Source organism: Misgurnus anguillicaudatus, chromosome 12, assembly GCF_027580225.2.
Source record: "Misgurnus anguillicaudatus chromosome 12, ASM2758022v2, whole genome shotgun sequence".
Lineage (NCBI taxonomy): Eukaryota > Metazoa > Chordata > Actinopteri > Cypriniformes > Cobitidae > Misgurnus > Misgurnus anguillicaudatus.
Window position 1 is genome coordinate 10,733,431 of NC_073348.2, and position 14,843 is coordinate 10,748,273.

Below are 14,843 nucleotides of genomic sequence, written 5' to 3' on the forward strand. Positions count from 1 at the left end.
TTCACAACTGCAGTGACATACATGAAAGCATGGAGCAAGCACACTGACGTTCTCAAAGACCTGCAATGTCTCCTTTTGAAAAAGCAAATTCAACGTGAAGAAATTCAGAAGGCAGTAGCCACACTGCAGGAGAAATGCCCTAATGTGACCATCAATGAGGATGCACTATTTGATGAGGTCACTTGCTTGCAAGAGTTCCTAAAGGGTGAATCACTTGAAAAATGGAAAAAAAATGAAACACCACTTTGTCAGAGATGGAGCACAGTGTTCACTGTCTTTCAAGACAAAGATATTCAAAATACTAACCTCTCTAAATTGTCATCAGTTATCATGTGTTTGCCAGGGAGTAATGTACCAGTTGAGAGGGTGTCCTCTCAGATGAATGATGCATGGACAGCATCAAGAAATAGGTTTACTGTTTCTACTTTCAAATCCATGCTTATTGTGAGAACAAATTTCAACCTCTCCTGTCAGGAATTCATGGAAAAGCTGTCCAAAGATAGAGCAATCCTAAGAAAAATACATTCATCTGAGAAATATGTGGACTAGTTTCCTTACCACTTGGTAGGGCAAAAAACAATATCTGCGTAAAAAACATTATAAACATGATGATCATCTGTCGAGTTGACTGTTTCAGCATGTCCTCTACGTTATTAAGGAGTCTGATTTATTAACGGCTTTTCCTTTGCTCCGTGAGCTAAATGTTTTTGTTCTGTACTTTTTTACTCGCATATATTTCTACAAATTTTCGACCAAGGAACACACAAGATATAATGTAAGTTTACATTTACAGGTGCACAAATACTGGCTAATGGGAAATTACTTCACCGCGACAGCCCTAGAGGCTGTTTACACTTGGCATTAACATGCGTTTTTGTCGATCGGATCACAAGTGGACGACGTTAATGCCAGGTGTAAACAGTGTTCAAAACTTTTGAGCTCGTCCACTTTCGACCACTTTCAACCACATCCAGAGGTAGTCGAAACCACTTTCGATCGGATCGATTTGGAGTTGCGGAACGCAGATGTGGTTGAATGTGTTCGAACAGTCACAAGCGACCGCCTTCTCTCCGCCCATTTATCTAATCTGAGGTATTAAACACAAGTTTTACGTCTTTTTTTTTTACTTCTTCTCTCCGCCCATTTATCTAATCTGAGGTATTAAACACAAGTTTTACGTCTTTTTTTTTACTTCTGGCGTGAACACACGGTGAACAGCGCTATTTTTAGCCTTTCATTGATAAAACTAAAGCGGCTGATCTCCATAGTTTCGTTTCGAAAGCTGTGAAAGTTGCGCGATCATATTTCATCAATTGCGCTGAAAATTCAGAGAAAGCTCTTACATACACATGTACAAACCTCTGTGCAGCATGTATACTTGCTAAACAAGCAGCGGACTCCAACATAATATTACTTTGCATCCATATAAACTCATAATTACTCCCGCTCGCGTTTGAATGACAGCAGAGAGACTCGGCCACCGTCTCACAGACCGTCCCCTCACAGTATTCAAGAGAGAAGCGGTTGAAAGTGGACAAAAGAAACAGATTTAAATACCAGGTGTAAACATAATGTGTCTCTCTCGTCCACTTGTGATCCGATCGATGAAAACACATCTTAATACCAAGTGTAAACAGCCTCCTAGTTCCATGTAATTGGTGGACTTTAACAGGTAGGTCTACAATTAAATAATTTATCCTCAACCAGTATTGTGTTGCAGGTCTATGCATTTTATAATGTTAACTTAAAATAATACTTATAGCAATTTAAAGATGTGGTAGCATTGGATCTGGATGTGAAGGATAACTCTGGGAGTTGAAAGGGATGTGTCGCGATTCTGCGTTCTCACACTGCGACACAGGTTTGTGGATTTGAGTTTTATGATTTCGGTTTCATATCGCATATCGTTACAGCCCTAGTGCACAGGATTAACATGTTTTAAAAAGTGGAATATTACTTTTAAAAAGATGTAAAGATAAATCGCGCAACATTTGTATGAAAAGTTGTCATTTATTTTGTTTGGGGAAGACTGTCAGGAATCAGGACACAGAGAACCCAAATGCAGACACGGATAAGGACAAAATAATAATTTATTGAAAAAAACTGAAAACAAAACCCACGATGGGGCAAACAAACAGGGCAAACACTAAACTATACAGAACTACACTAAAAATGACATATAAACAAAACACTAAACTTAAACTAGAACACACTACACTTAACTTAAACAGGAACACACTGGAAACACTTGAATGGCAAGACCAACGTAGTAAAACAGACGAACCCGCACTGGACAACAAACACAAGGACTCTTAAATAGGGAGAAAGTAAATTACAAACACCTGGAAAATAATCACAAGTAAGGGATCCGGGAAAAAGTGACGAGACCCGGGAAATGCGTGGTCAGAATAAATCAATACAAAAACCACGCATCTCCCACATGAAACAGTGTACTGTCAGAACCCTGCCATGCTAGATCTAAATACTAGAGCCCGACCGATATGCATTTTTTGGGGCCGATGCCGATACAGATATTAGAGAGTAAAAAAAGACCGATAACGATATATCGGCCGATATTCATTATGTGCATATTATAGTACAGTACACATATACTACAGTATATTATACTAATACAGTACTGTACATAGAATACACTATATACATTAACAGAATATACTATATATAAATACTTTTTGCAATGATCACTCTATGATCACACCACAAATGTGGTGATCAAACACTTAAAATGACGTGACAAAGATATGTAATATAGGCAGGTGTGTTTTACAAGTTAACAATAAACTTTATTATCCAAAATTATTCTGATATAAGTGCACAAAACAGTAAACTTGACTTATTATAAATAACTTTAAAACACAAACAAAACAAAATACATATAACTTAAATCATTGTCAGTTTTAACGAGAATAATGTAATATTGGGCTTATTTTAAAAAATGGAAACTTTAAAGCTAATAAACAATGACTTTATGAGTAAGTTATGGACTTCACAAATTAATTAAAAACTTACCGTTAAGACGACAATGCTTGAATTACTGACAACATACTGATGTAGGCTTATGTTTAATGTACTGCACAACGTTTTTATAACACGAACCCACAGTGTTCTGCCGGGACTTTAAACTTTTATAAAACTAAAGCGTCTGCTCTCCGCCTCTTATTTAAGAAAGGGTGTAAAGTTGCGCGAGCTTATTTAATCAATTGCTTTGAAATGAGCATGTAACAGCACAAGCAGCTGTACTCCCACAGACTGCGCGTCAGTTTAAGCGCGTCCTTTCTCCGCCTCGCGTCATTTCTTCCGCTTGCGTTTGAAACAAGTGGACAAAAAAGACTGATTAAAACCACCAAATGTAAACAGGAATGTGTCTCTCTCGTCCACTTATAATCCAATCGACCAAAGCGCGTCTTAATACCAGGTGTAAAATGTTTTGAAGAAACCGCGTGACTGCCGCCACCTGAACTGAGAGACTGACTGACTGAAGTGAAGGGGGCGGGGGATTGGCTGATGTCACTACAGTGAGTGACCTGAGTCGCCATTAGCAACCAATAGGGCGCGCTCTGCTGGCCAAACAAGTACTTACATCTTTCAAAAGCATTTAATGTGTTCTGTAAGGAACGTTCATATCGGCTTCATATCTGCGGCTTATACGCCGATACAGATATATCTGCGACATGCTCATATCGGCCGATAAAATCGGCAAAACGATAAATCGGTCGGGCTCTACTAAATACAAACAAGGATCTGGCAGGATTCTGACAAAGACAGTCATTGTTAATGGGTTCGGTTCAGAGGTTCTCAACTATGGCCCTCAAATCCACTTTCCTGCAGAGTTTAGCTCCAGCATTGATTAAACACCTGAGCGTCTTCAGGAATACCAAAAAATTGCAGGCAGGTGACTTTGTTCAGGGTTAGAGCTTAACTCCGCAAGAAAGTAAACCTCTGGCCTAGTCTCTAAATGTTAATGCGTATGAAGATAACACAAACATATTTTTGTATTTGTGCAACCTACTTGAAGCTGAATTTCCCAAAATGAGGTCACTTCCTAGAGGGTGGCTGGTTACCATGTGCACTAACTTCCACTACAACACACACACGCATGTGAATATCTAAGTAGCCTACTTTATTGCAGGTTTAGGCTATGTTTACACGTGGGCGGCTATTTACATAAACGGACATTTCAACATCTCCGGTTTCAAAAATAATATCGTGCACACATGTCAGTTTTCAGAAAAGTGTTTATTTACACATACCCGTGCAAATATGCCGTCAAGAGACGCTCAAGCCCACGTAAACCAATCACCGGCAGCGCTGGTGGTGACGTGAACTGGTTCTTTATGTTGGAGGGAGGAGTTGTTGCAGTAGGTGATCGATGACGTCAACATACCGCGAGAGCGAGTTGAGGAATCACACGTAGAGGTCTAATTTCGAATCGCGGTACTTTGACATAATTCGTCCGTCGGTTCTTGCAGCGCCAAACACGCGTAAAATTGCTGACCTCCGACCACTCGTCTCTGCTCCTCGACATAATGGAGCAGCTGTATTTGCAAATACAAACACACGAAACGAGTTTGCACGAACATAAATGTGATCTTGGAAGCGTTCAGAGTAGCAGTCACACATGTAAACATGGGTCGCACCTTTGACGTAGGTGCCAGCTCTGGCGCATACTCTGTGACGTTGCCTGCTTAGACATCCGTTTGTCTCACTTTACATGCAACCGTGCAACTGAAGATTTTCAAGATCTCCACTCTGGCCGGAGTTTTTAGAAACAATCGGTTTCAGAGGCGAGTTCTCCGTTTGCGTGTAAACGAGGAGCACAAACGAAGGTAAATCTCTCAGTTTTTAAAAATAACCATGTACGTGTAAACAGAGCCTTAATGTACACTGAATTTGAGCTGGGTGATATATATCGTATGGGATAATCATGTGCATCTCATCAGTAAAGCCGGTTTCCTGATTAGTAGTAAATCATCATCACCTGCTTTAGATGGATCGGCATCTGCTACACAGGGGTGCGTTTCCCAAACAACATCATAACTCGCTGCTGAACCACCATTGTACGATGCATAGTTGGAGAAAGTAGCTGGCTTGTCACGACTGTTTCCCGAAAGCATAGCAAGAACATGGTAGTTCATAGTCATAGTAGTGTCATAGTACTAATTAATCTGTTTAAATCGATTTAATGTTATATTGTTGCTGTAAATAACATATATTGCATCGGAAGACTTTTTGTTAGCGTGATTTAGTTCTTTGTTGTTTTATTTCAAGATATTTAATTAATGTGCAAGTTCCTTCTTACGTCACTTCTCCCAGGGTCTTAAAGTCGCCATGAAACGAAAGTAACAATTGCCTTATTTTCCCTGTGGTGACGTATATCCGAATGAAACGGCTTTTGAGATTAAATAAGGCAGGGCTGGATTTGAATTTGTCCATCGAGATCTGATTGAATCGTTTGAAGTTGGGTCGTGTTGCTAATTGCTGCGATCTTCTCCCGGACCCCGCCCACCTGCCATACTTATGACCGGAAGTGACGAGAGATCGTTTTGAGGAGGGGAGGAGAATTGCATTTTTGATTAAAGATTATAAGCACACACAAATTTTTTTTTTTAAATAATGAAGCTCACAGATAAGTCATTTGTTAATAATACCACAATATTAAAAAATATATACATAGTTTTTCATTTCAATTTCATTGCGACTTTAAAGCTTGTAGATCTGCACACATACAGCATTTTACTTAAAGACGTAAAATAACATTTGTATATATTTAGTATGATGGCTTTAGAATGTACTACATGTTTTTTGCTTATTTTGTTCAACGTAAGTCTACATATTATAATAAGGAACTGTGCTTTTAACCACAGGTGAAGAGCTGTCGTTCAAATCACACAAGTTTGCGATGCAGCTTGCAAATGTTCATTTGAACTTTGGTTTCAGGAAACACCAAATCTTTTGTCAGTAACAACGAAACTTATGACAGTAGTTGGCTAACGATGCTTTTGGGAAACACACCCCAGAGCTGTAGTTCACTGACAAGCTAGGCAATGTGTCACGTTCATTATTTCAGGCGATATAAATTTGTCTGTGATTTTAAGCAATATTGCATAGCTTTTCAGTGAAATACAGCTTAATTAATTACTGTTTGTAATAGTTCTGAATGTGTTCTTTCATGTTTTAAATAAAAAAGCAAATAATGTCACAATAGCCAAATAATTTCATAAGCTAATGTCTCCATCTAGTGCTTAAGAAGCTATGTAATAATTTTTCAAAAACAATACTGAATACATGTAATGGTAAAGTTTGATGTGTCGCAAAAAATTGGTGTTTAAAATATACACTTAAAAGGTAAGTGTTGTTAAACTGGGTGACATAAAGGATTCTGAATATGTTACAGTTTGTTAACAAGAAATATAGACATTAAATTATTTGAATGTAAGAGTAATATTACAAGAACACATGTTTAACTAGCACTAAAGCCTTACAACTGTATTTAAAATATATTTGTAATAGGTTTGTTATTCATTCTCTATATTAAGATGAAACTGCCTCAGAATCAACTCAACAGAGTAAAAGTGTAGGTCTTGGAACTGAGCCAGAGACAGAAAAAGTTCAGAATACGAAAGAAAGGCAATACAATGAGACAAAGAGGGAAGAGACAGACGCAGAACAAGAAGAAATGGAGAGTTAGACAGCCACAGCCATGTACACAAAGGAGAAAAAGCCGGAAGACTTTGAGTTTTTGCTTCAGTTACAAAATCCATCAGATCCTGCTCATGTAAAGAAATACAATATAACATACAACGTGGCTTTCAAATTCAGTAGGACGTTGTCGTCTAATTTTGCCAATCCCAAAAAATGAATGTTCGTTTCAGGGACAGTGGTATGAAGAACACCCCTGGTTAGAATATTCTCCTGAGAATGATGCAATGTACTGTTTCAGCTGCAGGCTTTTTATGAATGATGAAAAGTATAAGAGCAGGACAGGATGGAATTTAGTGGGATTAAGTCTGTGGACGCAAGCTAAAGGAAAAATTAAGGAGCATAGCAAGACAGAGTCACACATGCTAGGCATGATTCCTAGGAATGCCTTTAAAAGAAAAGCATTAGATACAACATTGGAAAAGGCAGACTTTGAGATGCAAGCAGCCAAAGAAAGAGAAAGGCAAAAAACAGAGATTATCTTTCGACTGATTGATATTATATTGTACTAGCGAAACAAGGCATGTGATTCAGAGGTGACAATGAAAGCCTCTTAAGTTCAAACAAAGGAAATTTATTAGAGCTTGTAGAGCTGTGTCCAATTTGACAGTGTCCTTAACCTCTTAAGCGTCACCCCCCCCCCCCTTTTCAGGATACACATGAAAATGCACAATAAAAACTTAAATAGCTGTAATTCATGAACGGTTTGGAATAGAAACATAAGGAAATATTATTTGAAAGAAGACACTTGGCAGAATTTTCCTGCAATGGAATAATTAAAAATTATACTTTAGTCTAAAAATTATGAAAGTTTAAGTTTATTGTTATGAACATGTCTATTTTTTGTGTTATTCTTATAAATGTATATTTTTAAAAAATATGTTCTACAGTCTAAAAGTGTTAGAAACTGAAAGCCATAAGTCTAATCAAGTTTATTTTCAAATTTCATCTTGATATCTTAAAAAATGAGGTTTCTGTGAGACTTGATGCAACAACACAAAAGGCCACTAGGGGGTGACTCCTAGTGGCCTTTGTGTTGTTGCATCAAGTCTCAGAGCATTTTGTTACTTGAACTGACATCTGAAAACACAAAACATACAGACACAATTTTTTTTTACTTTTTATACAAATTATTCATATATATAACGTTTATGCCTTTCTAAACATATGACAAATAGAGCTTATAAGAAAAAATATAACAATTATTAGAATACTCAAACTATTTACAACTTTTCCACCATTTATAAAATTTGTACAACTTTTCACAACTTTTTACACTTTGTACAACTTTTCACAACTTTTTAGATCTAAACTACAAATTATGCTCTTCATGCCGGGGGTTGAAACAATCTCTTGTTGCCTGGAAACACAGGTGTGCATTACATGCCTGGCATATTATGAGTCTTTTTTGATGGCACACTCTGCATCTCCTCCTCGAATCATCACTGGTTTCAGTGATGAATTTGGGCCTGTGGCACTGATGGCCTGGGGGTGCAGTTGGTACTGGATCAGGACCAGAAGGGTCATTCCAATCTGCCAGCTCCAGAACCAGGGCTTCACGAAACTCTCTTTGGGTTTTGGGTTTTTGTTTCCGACCTAGAGCCATCTGCTGATGAATGCATTCACCACGGCAATATCAACGAAGTGGTAGAACAGGGCACGGTACCACACTGTAAAACCTAAAAGTTAACTCAACTCAAACCATTTAAGTAAACCGGTTGCATTAGTTTTAAAACACATACATTTGAGTACTGTGAACTTAAACAAATTGAATCATATGCAGTTATGCACTTGTATTTAAGTTTACACTACATAAATAAATATAAGTGCATAATTGCACATGACTCAAGTTCACAGTACTTAAATGTATGTGTTTTAATGCAACCGGTTCACTTAAATGGTTTGAGTTAAGTTAACTGTCCGGTTTTACAGTGCACTTCCTGGTCTTTTTGAGGACGCTGTAATATCCGATGAGGGCATCGGAGAGATCCACTCATCCCATGTTCCTGTGTAGAAAATAACAGGACATATTTCAGATCTAAAGTCAAACCTAACAGAGTAAATAAAATGTAAACATATCTGCACAATACAACTTTTTTATTTTATGTAAATTCAACTCACTTGTTGTAATCAACCACTGCAGGAGGTATGGGAATATTCTGCACCATCCATTCTCCAGCTCCAGTCTTGATCCTCCTCTGTACCTTGCAGTCACCATTTGCTGAATGGAAGGAGGAGCACATGAGCACCTCCCTTGTGTCCATCCATTCAACAAACAGTAACTTGTCGTCACGAATCCATCTCATACTCCCACGGGGAGCATTTCTGGGCAGCCTGTTGTCAGTGGCTTGCGGGAAGCCCACCCGGTTGCTGCGAATTGTGCCGCAGGCCCAAATGCCCTTCTGGAGGAGGTCTCTGAAGAGTAATGGACTGGTGTAAAAATTGTCCATGTAGAGCTTGTAGCCGGTTCCTAACGTTCTTTTATCCACCAGTGCCATCACAGACTCATAGCTGAGTCCTTTATTTTGTTCTGTTTGTGCTACAGGGGATTTCCCCTCGTAGATAAAAAAAATCCCACGTGTAGCCATACTTGGAGTCAGCTAAAACAAAAAGTTTGTACCCCCATTTGGTTGGCTTGTCTTTCATATATTGTTTTAGCCCTATCCTGGCTTTTGATGCCACCATTCGTTCATCTACTGCAATGTCCTGATGAGGATGAAAGAAAGTCTTGCATGCAGTCCGTATCTGCTGATAGACCGGCTTCAGTTTGCCAAGGCGATAATAGGCTGGGGTTCCTTTTTGCGCATGTTTTCAGCATCCTCTTTTGGGTCACTGAGATGCAGGGCTGATGATATGGCCCGAAATACCCTAAACCCGTTCTTGTTTAATAGGTGCTTGTGTGGGAAATGTGTGCCTATGGTCACAGCTGAGGAAAGTCAGTGCTGCAGGGAGTTGGATGCATACTGGGCATTGGTGGAAAATGTCACCCCCAGTCAGACTTTAAGTACAGTGCCTGACTGTGCATCCGGGCTTTGAGGCATGTTGTCTAAATCCATATGTGCTACAGATAGCCTACATGCACTTTAGAGAGGAACATGGACCTCTCCAGGCCAGCAGAAATCAGTAGGTTTAGGGCAGAGATAATGTTTTACTATTGCCAATTTATGTAGTACCCCTATGTATGTAAGGGATAGTCAATTTAACTAATTTGAATATTAAAACAATCTGAATGAATTTGTTTTAATTACAAGTTGTGTATATCACACTTTTGATGCCAGTGTTATAAGACAATAATTAAATATTTTGCCCCCATCTCCAGACAGTACCGCTACACAGCATACAGGCAGGTTTTCCGCTGGGCCTATGGTGTTCTGGGCAGACACATCAGAAAGCCATTATCTGCATGTGTTGTGTCCGGTATTAGAAGCCAGTTTCCGGAGGAAGGTGGTCTTTATAAAGGCTTTGAATGGCCCCAATTTTGATGATGAATAAAACAAAGAAATTACTATTTGTCTTATTTTACCATAGTTTACATCAAATATATACCAAGCAGATCTGCATGTGTGGTAAAATTAATTCAGTTTTTATTTATGTAGCACCTAGAGAGAAATATATCATCTCACCCGTTTAAAAGCATTTCATAATTGTTCAGTAACTTCAGTAATTTGGGAGATTGTCACAGCAATGCGTTAAGGCAGTGGTTCTCAAACTTTGTCGACATCCCTTCGTGCCCCCCTCCCCCAAAGAAAGTGTATGACACAAAACATTGCGAAACTTAAAATTTGAAGTAAACAAAACATTACATTACACACACACTGTAGTGGTATTGGTTAGTAGCCTTATTTTTCTGAGGTTTAATTACACAGCATTTATGATGTTTTTATTTTATAAGAAGTCATTAACCTGGGGCCCCCTGGTACCATCTCAGTGCCCCCAGTTTGAGAAACACTGCGTTATCGTATGTTGAATCTTGAATGCTGTGCTTTATATAAGCCAACAGCCTCATCCTTGTCGATCCTCTGGTAGGAGCTGGAGAGGGGTGCAGGTGCATTTAAAAACAGAACAGTGCTGGATTCTCGTAGACTCTGTGGTGACCTTGAATATTCCACTCTAAGAGACTCATGAGGGATGATGCATATGCTGGGGGAAGGAGGCACAAATTTAGATCAGTCATTGCAGACTCGTGGTCTGATTTACTTAATTATATTTAGGAACTAACTGAAACTGCTGACTGTATGATGGCTTTTCCTTAACAGGACGGACTACCCAGCCACCTTTGCGGAACCTAGGGTAGTGAACAGCATAACACGCCTCACCATCACTGGTTTGAGCATCTTGTCTGTCAGAGTTGTGGTTAAAGTGCAGTGCCGCAAGGAGAAGTCTGTAAAAAAAGTATAATTTCTACCCATTACAAGTTGTACATATGTGAATAAACCCAGAAGTAAAAACAACACAGAGAAAATGTGGAAAACACTTATATATAGTGAGAGAATATTTAAATATAAAACATTTCTACTACCTGTTCATAGGGTACAACAAGATAATGCAGTTTTGAAAAAAGTTGGATTGCCAAGGTTTTAATTTCTTTGTTCAAGCTTTTTGAAGTGGTGGTGATTCAAATTTATATTATTTTTTGAGAGCTTTATGCAATGCTGTTGTTCAAACATAAATAAGCTTGTAATCATTTGCTGCAAATTTAATGAAAGATGGGCTGGCGTGCATTAGTTTCAGAGGGTGCTCATTCTTTCATCATAACATACTAACCTGCTGTACATTCCAAGGAAGGAGAACCCAGTGTGTTTTGGTGCAAAGTGCAGCATGAGAGAGTGAAATGCCTCTAGTGAAAAGGTCTGATGCTGTGGGGACAACTGACGAACATCCTTCACCAGTGCTGTTCTAGAAGCTATACTCTCCAGTTTAACTGCTACAGTTGATCCTACAGAAACACATTTTGTTTTTACTATGAAATTATGTTAAAATGAGTATGTAGTGCACTTACACTGGATAATGTGAATGTTGAGTATGCAAGAAATAACCAGATGTATTTTAGACTTAGGTCTCTGAAATGTCAAACAGCCGTTATTTGGAAAACAAGCACAATGATGTTTCTCTATAAATTTGCAGTCACATAATAAACCTAGTAGGTTGTACCTGGTTCCAGCCATGGCTTGTTTCTTGCTTCCCCCTCTAGAGGTAGATGTGCACAGCAGGGAAACGTAGGAGTGTCATGTACGTGGATGTCCTGAACATGGTTGACCATATTTTTCCACTTAGCCTCCATCACATCTGCATCTCCATTAGGAGTGGAAGCTGCAGTCCAGTAGAGTTGGTTAACTACAGCTGGCCTCCACAGCTTCAGATCTTCACAATCCCTGTCCTTTGCAGCAGCATCCAAAGCTTTCCCTACACCTGTTTTAGAACAGACACATACAACATTACAAAATGTTAAAAATGTAAAATGTAATTATAGGCAACCTAAAATAAAATACTTACACTTACTCACTTACAATATGCCATATGTCAGAGAAATGGTTGGTTCCCTTTGAACACAACTCCTCCCGCACCCATTTGGCAACCTAAAACATGGGACACAACACATAGATAAGAAAAAAATTTAAGCTGTAAATATAGTCAGCAGAATAATATTTTGTGTGTACATGTGTTGTGTTTACCTGCCGATTTCGTCTGTGATGAGGACTCACACTTGCATATTTTCCTCAGTCAGAAACCTTATGCTGCGCTTTAGACCCTCTAACTCACACCAGCTGCTACTTGGGACTTCTGAGCTCTGTATAAAAACATTTCACCATGTCACTATGTTACATCAGATGGGTGATACTGATATGTGTGTTTCATAACATGAACTTACCTGTACAAGCTGAACATCTAAAACCTTGTTTATTCGGTCTTCGATCAAAGAATATGTGCCGTACTTTGCACAATGGCCAGGAGAATCTGACCTACGAATGGCAAGAAGTTAAGAACAGTTTAATTAAGTATTTAAGCACAAAAATAATACATTGAACAATATAAAGCTATAAGTGTGCAACCTGCAGTCACCAGACAGGATCAGTCCCCCACTCATCTCCTTCAGATCTCTTATTATTCCTGCCATTTCATTCTGCCACGCTTAAATGACAGTAGGAATTGTATACAATCGCTGATGGCGGAAGAAGGTGTCAAGTGATGCACTGAAGCCCAAAGAGTTTCAACATCCTGATGGTTTGGGTAGCCATGCAACCTGAAAAGTGTATTGCCCTGCTCAGTAAAAGGTTGCATGCTGGCATATTGCGATGCAGCATTGGCTGGTTCTGCCAGAAACGCTGGTACCCACATGCTGCACAGACAAGAAATGTATAAAAAGGGCAAAAAATTACTATACCATAAAAACATAAATGTATGTAAAGAAAATAAAAAATACAAGTAAATAATAAACAGCCCTTACCTGCTTTACTTTTACAAAAGTTCCCTCCTGCCTCTCAACATTTCCTTGCGTTTTTCCACAACAGGCTGGGCAAATTGTAAAGAGACATCAGCTGGCTTCGGCACACAATGAACTTGTCAGCAGCACTGAATAAAAGAAGGACATTATTTTTGACTTGACGTAATTTGGTTAATACAGATAATCTAAAGGTAAAATAATAAATTCTTACATGTGATCAGGGGGAGTTTCCTGCAGTGTTTCCTCCTCAGATGAATCACTTGTCTTTTCACCTTCTGGGGTCCACAACACATCATCAGCTTCGTCCATGAAAAGAGAGGATGAATCATCATCGCTGTGCACAGGACTGGTAGATGGAGCGGATGTTTTTGTCTGAGTCCCCACACTAACCATCTTGGGCTGTGCCTGAACAGTTATAACAAAAACAGGTCCAGCTTTATAGAAAAACAGGTCTACCTTATAGAATTGTGTAACAGCATATCACTGCTTAGGTACCGCTGTCAAATCCAACAACAACTCTGTCACACAATCTAAATGTGTTAATTTAGTTGTTTAAAAATGAAAATGAAAAATAGTGCATCATACAGAAATATTTTACTATGTATTTGCCCTCGTGCATTTTGTAAACAGATGGTGGCATGTACAACTACTTTTAGATATGACTCCTGATAATCTACCTGATGAACGATGTAAAGGTCTCAGGTTACACTGTGAGCCAAAGTCATGCACTGATGACACAGGGACCAGTGGAGAGAAAGCCTCCTCCTCTGGGTCAGCAAGCACTGCAGCACTGGCTGTCGACGGATTACCTTCCATGTCTCCCAACAACTTATTAACAAAACCACATGAAAATACATTATGAATTAGTTGTAGAACGTAACTAAACTGTCACTACACGTTATAATATTGTCAAACTGAAAGTACAAGAATGATTTCAATAATTAGATGAAACGTGATGTGGATAAGTTGTTAAGCACGACCGCGACGGTGAATGTGATTTCAGAAATTATGATGTGATCCTGGATCAACATCATTGTTGGTAATGTTAATGGGTCTTGGTTGGTTAATTTAAAGGGTTTAAAAAAGGGTTTGAGTTAAGGGTAAGATTTGGTATGTCTGATTAAAACGTAGATCCAGGATCACATTTCTACTGAAATCACGGTGACCACGCAGCTACACATAAAGTTTTATCTAATTATTATAATAATAATGTTTAAAAACAAGACTTACTGTGCACAGTGTGCGTTTTCCTTCAGCTGCACCTCTGACAGACCCATTACCATCCTTTTTCCCGCCAGCGCCATCACCACGTGCTGACGATGACGGACCAGGCGGACTTGATGGACGTGCTGCGTGCACCGAAGGAACCGCACCAACTCTGAGTCTCACGAGGTTTTTGCTTCGGTAGCCCATGTTGAACTCCATCATATCGCTGTCATTATAATCATCCGGCCTAAAGTGAACGCTGCACACTACCGCGTTTTTCGATACAGATGCAGAAGTGAAATCCCGTCTCCTCATCTGCACAAAATGCACCCAGGCACGGAAGACAGCGCCGTCCTTGGTCTTTTTTGGAAACCTAAAGACGCGATGTCCTGACAGACAATGATTTACCATGACGATGATAAATCGAAAACCAAAACTATCAAGAACACACCAAATTGCGACTGCTTTCACTGAA

At 39.1% G+C, this 14,843-nt stretch overlaps 1 protein-coding gene across 3 annotated transcripts; it reads right to left on the minus strand.

Annotated features, from left to right (window-relative positions):
- Nucleotides 1-8,624: 8,624 nt before the first annotated feature.
- Nucleotides 8,625-14,759, minus strand: LOC129445798 (uncharacterized). Of its 3 annotated transcripts, XM_073873927.1 has the most exons (12): nt 14,393-14,758; nt 13,374-13,567; nt 13,166-13,290; nt 12,771-13,057; nt 12,590-12,680; nt 12,393-12,508; nt 12,228-12,296; nt 11,872-12,129; nt 11,485-11,656; nt 10,953-11,101; nt 8,842-10,860; nt 8,625-8,726 (listed from the first exon to the last, which is right to left on the minus strand). In XM_073873927.1, exons 7-11 carry the CDS (start codon nt 12,235-12,237, stop codon nt 10,772-10,774), a joined length of 678 nt encoding a protein of 225 aa, XP_073730028.1. In that variant the 5' UTR covers nt 12,238-12,296; nt 12,393-12,508; nt 12,590-12,680; nt 12,771-13,057; nt 13,166-13,290; nt 13,374-13,567; nt 14,393-14,758; the 3' UTR covers nt 8,625-8,726; nt 8,842-10,771. The 3 variants fall into 3 exon arrangements, with proteins under 3 accessions (XP_073730028.1, XP_073730029.1, XP_073730030.1); XM_073873928.1 differs by lacking the exons at nt 8,625-8,726; nt 8,842-10,860; nt 10,953-11,101; nt 11,485-11,656 and having other exon boundaries at nt 11,991-12,129; nt 12,214-12,296; nt 14,393-14,759; XM_073873929.1 differs by lacking the exons at nt 8,625-8,726; nt 8,842-10,860; nt 10,953-11,101; nt 11,485-11,656 and having other exon boundaries at nt 11,995-12,129; nt 12,220-12,296; nt 14,393-14,759.
- Between the last annotated feature and the right edge of the window lie 84 nt (nt 14,760-14,843).